General features: G+C 45.4%; 1 protein-coding gene and 2 long non-coding RNA genes across 3 annotated transcripts; all 3 read right to left on the bottom strand.

Moving 5' to 3' along the window:
• Positions 1–3,192: 3,192 nt before the first annotated feature.
• On the bottom strand, positions 3,193–3,699 carry LOC130194666 (uncharacterized). The gene is made up of 3 exons (XR_008831930.1): positions 3,614–3,699; positions 3,351–3,508; positions 3,193–3,261 (listed from the first exon to the last, which is right to left on the bottom strand). It is a non-coding gene; the product is annotated as an uncharacterized LOC130194666 (long non-coding RNA).
• A 149-nt stretch (positions 3,700–3,848) lies between these two features.
• Positions 3,849–4,525, bottom strand: LOC130194665 (uncharacterized). The gene is made up of 3 exons (XR_008831929.1): positions 4,438–4,525; positions 4,016–4,341; positions 3,849–3,918 (listed from the first exon to the last, which is right to left on the bottom strand). It is a non-coding gene; the product is annotated as an uncharacterized LOC130194665 (long non-coding RNA).
• Positions 4,526–6,762: 2,237 nt separating this feature from the next.
• Positions 6,763–8,000, bottom strand: LOC130195666 (septin-7-like). Its single transcript, XM_056417336.1, has 3 exons — positions 7,923–8,000; positions 6,891–7,874; positions 6,763–6,773 (listed from the first exon to the last, which is right to left on the bottom strand). The coding sequence occupies exons 1-3, from the start codon at positions 7,963–7,965 to the stop codon at positions 6,763–6,765; spliced, it is 1,038 nt and encodes a 345-aa protein (XP_056273311.1). The 5' UTR covers positions 7,966–8,000.
• Positions 8,001–8,217: the final 217 nt, after the last annotated feature.

Below are 8,217 nucleotides of genomic sequence, written 5' to 3' on the forward strand. Positions count from 1 at the left end.
ACAGGTTCATGTCTACTCCTGAGCTTTTGTGAATATACTAGGAAAACAATCCTTTTCAAACTGTATTTATATAAAAACTTCCAGTTGACATTTGGTCCATTCTCCTGGAAAAAAGAAAGAAAAAAGGCAGACATTAGCCATACAACAGTCACCACATCTCTTCATGACACCACCACTTCAGATTAATGTCAGACTGGATAAATATGAATGAAAACTATTTTTACAAATTAAGCAACGTGAGCCATCCCTTGAGCCTAGTGAACACTATTTAGACATATTGACAGGTAAACACCACTCTACTTACTACCATTCTAAAACTATTTTTAATTAGTCGAATTAATGTGTAGTGCGCCTATGCATAGCTGTTATTAACTTGACACATGAGTAAAGCTTAACTATATGAAACACATACTCATATACATGAGGTTAGTTAATACATATATTTATGTTAGACTTACTTTGAGATGCTGAAGTAGGTCCTGGGCGGTGTCATGGACCATGAGCTCCAGAGGATCCTGACGGGACCTGGTCATTTCACCAATAGCGCACATGAAGTCCAGCTGTCTGCTCGCGGTGGTCTGGTCCAGAGTCTCGTGGAACAGAATGAAGAACGTACCGCAGCGTTGGTCTTCGGTGATGAGCTCTTTGTTGCACGGCGCTGGATTTCCTCCGGTGACCTCCAGCGTTGTAACGTTGACGTCGTTGCGAGCGGCGGAGCAGGAGCTCGCGGCGGAGCAGGAGCTAGCCCTGCGGGCTGCTGGCGGCCTTCGCTAGTCTCTGTGCTTCTTGCTCTGCACGTGAGATTCCACCGCGGGAAAGTCTCGCGACACATAACGCAGCTTCAGAAGCATTTCACCGACCGTGACCAGAAATACTCGTTCTTTTCAAGCCGTTGTTGAACTTGCATCCTGCCATGTTTTCTAAAGTAGCCGATGCTTCACGTTGTAGGGGATGGATAGGACCGAATACGCGGGGCCCCTTTAAGAGAAGGGGCGTGGCCCCGGTGACACCAGAGACACCGCAGAGCGACCGGAGCAAAATACGGACCTGGCGGAACAGATTGCCTCATATTCGTAATGACATGACACCCAAAAAATTTAAGACCAATCCAATCTGAATTTAAGACTTTTTAAGGCCTTATTTTTAGGAAAAGCAATTTAAGACTTTTTAAGACTTTTTAAGGACCCGCGGACACCCTGCCAGCCTCCAGAGGGTTAACGCAGAGCTGCCAACTTTTCAAAAAACCTTGGAGTGAGATTGTGTCGGGGGTGACCAAAATGTTGCCGCGCACGCAGCCACACACGTTGGTGGCTCAAATATCAGGAAATTGGAATTAATTTGGCGTTGTACCCATGTTGTACCCTGCATTCTGGTGGTTTGGGGCCCAACGTCGTTGATAGGGGTGGCCTACTGGAGATGGACAACATTGATTACATTCTGTGAAGCAAAGACATAGCTGATGGTCCACCCCCAGGACATTTTGGTTTAAGTAGATGTTATTTCATGCATTCTAGTGGATTTTTGGGTGGTATGCTAAAGATGTAGCCTGGTACCAGCCAAACTTAGCCCCGCCCACAACATTTGAGGTCTGGAAGTTTGGTCTGGCGTTGGGGAGAAATGATCCAAAATCAAAAATTGTTCGGACCAGTCAAATTGTCAGGGCGGACTTTATACGACGATGGAGAGACTTAATGATTTATGTTCAGCAAAAAAATGACACAAGTTTAGTTAGGAGAAAATATTTTTCATTATCAAACAAAAAAGTGCAACAAATAAAGTGCTTAAACAGTAGCCTTTAAAGCAAAACAATGGATCAACAAATAAATAAAATTAAAATAAATGAAGTATTAAGAAGGAGATCAGAAGTAATTTGGTTAGTCATTTTTTTAGGATTTGTGGGCAAGGTTGTACTGGCCTGTGGCCTTCTTGGAGGCCTTGATGACCGCTGAGGGGGGCTCCAGGTCAGCCATCTTTATGGCCATGATGGAGGACAGAGTGCCATCTAATGCCAGGCTATTTCTGGTTTTTGTCTTATTCAGTCCCACAACTGAAAACACCCTCTCAGCATATGCATTCGAATGGGGCAACACCAGAATCAGCTTGGCAACGGCACAAGCCTCTGAAATTCTTTGGCTCCTGTTACCTATTGAAAATGAACCAAGAACAAAATGGAAAAACATACCATATTTAATACTGTAAGTATACTGTAACAAACTTTAGATACAACATGCATAGTTTGCATCATGTATGACACAATATATGCATGCATCAATAAAAGCAACAGATATAGTCAAGCCACACCTGCCAAAAAAAAGACCAAATAAATGTATACCTAATGTTTCCGTGTTGCCATTCCAGCCCAGAAGCTTTCCATATCCGTTTCTTCATGAAGGGAGATTGTTGGCATTGTCTGATAGTTTAAAAACTCCTCACCCAGGTGGTCATGCTCCTCTGGCCCATGGTATGGGAGGAGATGGGGGAACCTATTTATGAAAGTTGAGTTAGAGGTTGTTTAGTTACAGGTATTTTCTCATCAACCAGCAGCAGTTAATATACATGTTTAAGGAAAAGCCATATAAGAATAACTCATGTGCAGTTTAGGAGTGAATATACCTCATCATAAGCATTTTAACTAAGATGGTAGACATTAATTAAAGAAAAAAACTAACCTTTCAACAAAGTAAAGGACATCTTCAATGCCACTTTCAGCCCTCTGCCGCACATCTACACATTTTGAATGTTTGATCACTGGCTCTTCCAGTGGCAGCTTCCTAAGTGCATAGCCCACAGCACTTGTTAAGAAACTTAACACAGCTTCATGGAATGTATCCACCTGCCGTGATGTGATGTCACCCTCATCCAGATATCTGGTGAGTTTAGCCCAGGTTGTGAACCCAATGTTCAACTTTTTCCCTGTAGCCTACAGATATAGCATATCAGGTTAACATAAATGGTTTAACACACTGATGCAGCAATATCAGCTTGACACATAGGGCAAGAAATCCAACCAGAAGCTCATTGTTGGGAGGACTACCACAAACCTTAGATCTCTACTCATGAAGTAGCAAAAGGCTAGGTGCAAGGCTACATATCACATTTGATCTATAACATATCACAGTGTATGATCATAATAATAGTCAAACACTAACCTGGCAAATGGTTTGCCTTCTCTTCGTAGGCAATTGCACAAGGCTCCTCATGGCCTTGCAGAGCTGCTGGAACCATAAATCTTGAACACAGCTTGCGTACGAATTTCACCATCTATGACCGACATTTACAGAAATAGTATTAGATCCCTGCAGATATCAGCAAGAAACACAGATGGGGAAAACAGCAAGATCCAAACCCACCTCATCATGTAACAAATATATGGCTGACTGCTGTCTCTGGAGAAGCAAGTTGAAGTCAGTGAAGGTTGGTACGGTGGCTTGGTAGAACAGCAGGTACACTTCTGTCATGGGGTCAGTAAATTCCTGCACAAGCCTCTTGAATCTGGCCTGATTTTCATCTTGAATCAATTAATAAATAACAGAAAACAAGAGGTTGTCAATAAGTATGTGACTAACAATCCATGTAGTTGCTGCATAATGAAATTGAAAATTGATGACCATACTTGCAGATTTGAAGTAGCTCGCGAGAGGTTCGTAAAGCCTCAGGATTCTGGTCACACAACGTTCAAGGCTTAGCCAACGAACTGAGCTGTGCAGGAGGACCTCCATGTACTCAGCTTCATGCAGCTCGCAAAACTCTGTTTCAAACATTTAATTCCATATCATATCTTTTCTTAAGCTCTGCATTTCAATATTACACTAAATAGTATCAAACATGCATACCTGTGAGGTATCCTTTACGATTTGTGCTACCTTTGAACCAGTAACCGATGTCCACGACCATGTCCTCCAAATCAAAACCAGACACCTGCAATGCATTAATCAAATCATAACATTCAGTCAATGCATGTAATTAGGATACAAATATAAAGTTACATGTAGAGATAAATCAGGCCTTAACTCACTTTAAAAAATCCCCCTCCTGCAGCTTTGGCAGTGTTATGTGCCACATGACAAGGACAGCCATGAATGTAGGCGTTGGGGTGTTTCTGGAGCACCCTAGAGGCGATTGAATTGTGTGGTCCGATGTTCACAGCTGCATTGTCAACTGAGAGAGCAACACAGTTCTCCCAAGGGATACCATGCTCCTCTAGGGTGGAGTTAATTTTGGCGAAGATCTCGCTTGCTGTTCCACATGTCTTCCCACTTGTTGTGCACATGCTCAAAAATTGGTGGACAACTTTGCCTCCCACGAAGACCCGGACAGTAAGCGGGTTCATCTTTTGCGCTCCTATAATGACAAGTTAAAGTTATACAAATGCACATGTTGTTCAATGTTTACACAAAGCAAATGTTTTGCAGAAGAGATAGATAGTTTGGGAAATACCTGTGTCATTTGACCCATCCGTAACAAGGGTGTATGGGCCGTTTTTGAGCTCCTTTACAAGCTCTTGGGTGAAATAAGGAGCCAGCGCTTTGTTAATAATGCAAGATGACTTAGTCCTGCCACACCTGTAATCCTGTGCCGTCTTTGAATCTCCAAAACAATCTTTAAGGAGAGGTCCCAGGTGGTCTGCAAAGGCTAGAGGAATGTTATGGACCACCAACCCAGCTGTCATTTTGACCTCAGCCCTTGTCTGTAAGAAATTGAAAAATTATTAATCTTCCCAAAAGACTATAGTTTATTTCAAATGAACACCTGTGCTAATAGGGCACAGGTAAAAAACACATTCAGCAACTAAGATCTCAAATTAAGAAAATTGGACTGTAATACGAAGAGGATTCTGTGGGAAGACGTTCAAATGCTCAATGTCAACGCCATAAGTAAGAACAAGATCAAGCGTGTGGCCAAAGCTGTGAGTGGGTTTCTGTACTCTCTGACAGAAGCCAATCGAGTCCAACAAGGAGATGAATGCAGCACTAAGGCAATCATTATCAACATCCACATGGATATTAAAACCTCCAACAATAATAACTTTATCGGTTTTAAGAACCAAACTTGATATAAATTCTGAGAATTCAGATATAAACTCTGAATATGGACCTGGTGGCCGGTACAGAATCACAAATCGAATTGGCTGTAGTGTTTTCCAGGTTGGATGTGAAAGACTAAGAACAAGGCTTTCAAATGAGGTGTAGTGTAATTTTGGTTGAGGATTAATTAATAGGCTCGATTCAAAGATGGCTGCTACTCCACCTCCTCGACCGGTGCCTCGAGGAATGTGAGTATTAATATGACTTGGAGGAGTCGATTCATTCAGGCAGACATATTCTTCATGGCTCAGCCAGGTTTCAGTTAGGCAACATAAATCAATGTGATTATCTGATATTAAATCATTTAGTAACACAGCATTAGATGACAGAGATCGAATATTTAGGAGACCACATTTAATAGACCTATTTTGTTGCACTGCTGAAATAATGGTGTTAACTTGTATAAGGTTATTGTGTACGACTCTTCTTCTGCTTACTTTTGATTTATTTAATTGAAGTGGCCGTGGGACAGACACAGTCTCTACTCTAAAGTCATGGGTGGGTAACTGCTCGAATGGAAGAGCAGAGAAGGGTGTTAAACTACAACTCTGCTCCCGGTTCCTGATCTGAACCCTGGGTTGTCATGGATTAAGTCCGGTGATCAACTTGGTCATATTCGCAGAAATGAGACGCTCCGTCCAACGTGGGATGAATGCCGTCTCTCCTCATCAGATCAGGTTTTCTCCAGAAAGTCTTCCAGTTGTCTACGTAGCCCACATTATTCGCTGGGCACCACCTCGACAGCCAGCGGTTGAAAGACGACATTCGGCTATACAATTCGTCTGTCTGCAAATTTGGGAGAGGGCCAGAGAAAATTACGGTGTCCGACAACGTCTTGGCATAAGCACACACCGATTCCACATTAATTTTAGTGACTTCCGACCGACGGGCTCGGGCATCATTACCACCGGCGTGTATTACAATCTGACTGTATCTCTGCTTGTCCTTAGCCAGCAGCTTCAAACAAGACTCCACGTCGCCCGCTATGGCCCCCGGGAGGCACACGACTGGTCCGCGGCTTCGCTATTTTCACGTTCCTGACTATAGAGCTCCCGATAACCAGGGTGTGTTCCTCAGCGGGTGTGTCGCTGAGCAGGGAAAACTGGTTCGAAACGTGAAGTGGTTGGTGCACAGCGGGCTTCTGTGTAGACTTACTACTCCTGCGAACAGTTACCCAACCACCCGGCTGCACGGTTACCGCCGGGGAACAGCTATCAGCTGACTGTAGCTCCGCGCCGGCTACGGGAGAGGGCGGGCTAACTAGCATAGCTGTCTGAGCTTCGATAGCGCGGAGCCGTGCATCTAACCCACTTAGACCTGCCTCCAACCTAGCAAATAAACTACACTTGTTGCATGTATCGTTATCATTAAGGGAGGCAGGGGGATAACTATACATGAGACACACTGAGCAAGAGGGAGCGGGAGGGAGAGAAGAAGAAGTCATGCTCGCTGTTGAGCTGGCAACCAGAGCTTACCGGAAGAGTGAGATGATGCGTTCAGGAGCAGCTGGGAAAAGTGAATGGAAATGCCGAGCAGCCGGCCAGGCTCCCTGCTGCCGCCGGGAGACAGCAGCTGGAGGACCCCACCGTGGACGAGTTTACGGTGCTGGAGGAGAAGGAAACCGAGCTGACATGCGCGAGGCCTCGAATGGAGCAGGTTTTCAAAGTAACGTTCACCATTATCGGTCTGCTGGACCACACGGGACCGCCGCATGGCGACAACACGTCGCGGCAGCTATGGCTGCAGCTCCGAGGGAACAGAGACGACGTGTCAAGGGCGAAGGTGAGGTCCCGTGACAACGTTCACGTGCACGGCGTCGTCGAGCCAGCAGCCCGCTGCGACTCTTGGTGCACAGTTGACCTTTAGCCCTGTTGTTGTCCACTCCGTTGTAGGTGACGGCCGCCAGCTTCCTGCTGCGGTAGTTTTCGTAATGGACGTTGTTGGTCACGTCCTTGAGGTCCTGCATGTGCGTCCTGATCAGCATATCTCGGAGGATGGTGAAGTCGCAGTGGTCGCCGTTCTCAACTTCTGCGACCCCCCTGGGGTATTGTCTCCCTCGGACTCGTTTGCCGTTCACCTCGATGATGGTGTTGCTTCCGACGATGGCCAGCGGCAGCTTGTCCTTTATCTTCTTCACCAGCCTGTTCTCCTCTTCGTCATCCGTCTCCGGGAACTCGTAGATCTTGATCTTGTGCTCGAGAATTTCACTCATGATCTGCTTCTTGAACTGTTGGCATTCCTCGGGGGTCATAGTGTCCGATTTGGCTATCAGAGGGATGACGTTGACCTTCTCGTGCAACCGCTTCATGAATTCAATGTCGAGGGGCTTCAGCCCGTGTCCCGAGGGGGCGATGAAATAGAGGCAACAGTGAATTCGGCTGTCGGGCATCAGTCGTCTGTTCACCCGGGATTCAGAGTTCAGGTAGTCTTCAAATTTGCTGTCTATATGGTCGATGATCGGCTGCCAGCAGTTGCTGTTGTCGACAGCGTCGCCGAACCCCGGGGTGTCAACTATCGTGAGCAGCAGCTGGACTCCGCCTTCTTTGATTAAAATCTTCGACTGCTCCACCTGCACAGTCTTTTTAATGCAATGGGAAGGTCCAGGGTACTCTGCTGAGTAAAGGTCTGTGAGGAACAGAGAGTTGATCAGGGTGGACTTGCCCAACCCCGACTCACCCACGACCATCAGGGTGAACTCAAAGCCCCTCTTGACGGACTTCCTGTAGACTTGATTCGGGAGGCTTGCAAAGCCAACATATCCTTCCAGATTCTTTTGCTGTGTTTGTACTGCTGTTTTGAGTCGATCGATGGAATGTTGTCCCGATGTGCAAGAAAGGCCCATAACGTTGTCTCTCCCTGCCGCTTCAAAAATACCGATCATTCACGAGCCGACATTCCCCTCCTCGCTGATTTTGCGTCCGAGCTACACCTGTGCTAATAGGGCACAGGTAAAAAACACATTCAGCAACTAAGATCTCAAATTAAGAAAATTGGACTGTAATACACTGAAATACAAACCACAAATTAGTCAAAACTATCAACCATGAATTTACCGTATTTAACTAGAACACAACACTCTTGACTGAACCTTGACAGGACTATTACACACATCATACCTTAACCTCTTGTCCAG

This window comes from Pseudoliparis swirei, chromosome 6 (assembly GCF_029220125.1).
Source record: "Pseudoliparis swirei isolate HS2019 ecotype Mariana Trench chromosome 6, NWPU_hadal_v1, whole genome shotgun sequence".
In the NCBI taxonomy this organism is placed as follows: Eukaryota; Metazoa; Chordata; class Actinopteri; order Perciformes; family Liparidae; genus Pseudoliparis; species Pseudoliparis swirei.

Coding starts and splice junctions, on each gene's coding strand:
- LOC130195666 (XM_056417336.1), bottom strand. CDS start 7,965: ATGATCGGTATTTTTGAAGCGGCAGGGAGAGACAACGTTATGG. Junction 7,875..7,922: donor AGGGAGAGACAACGTTATGG/GCCTTTCTTGCA, acceptor GACTCAAAACAG/CAGTACAAACACAGCAAAAG.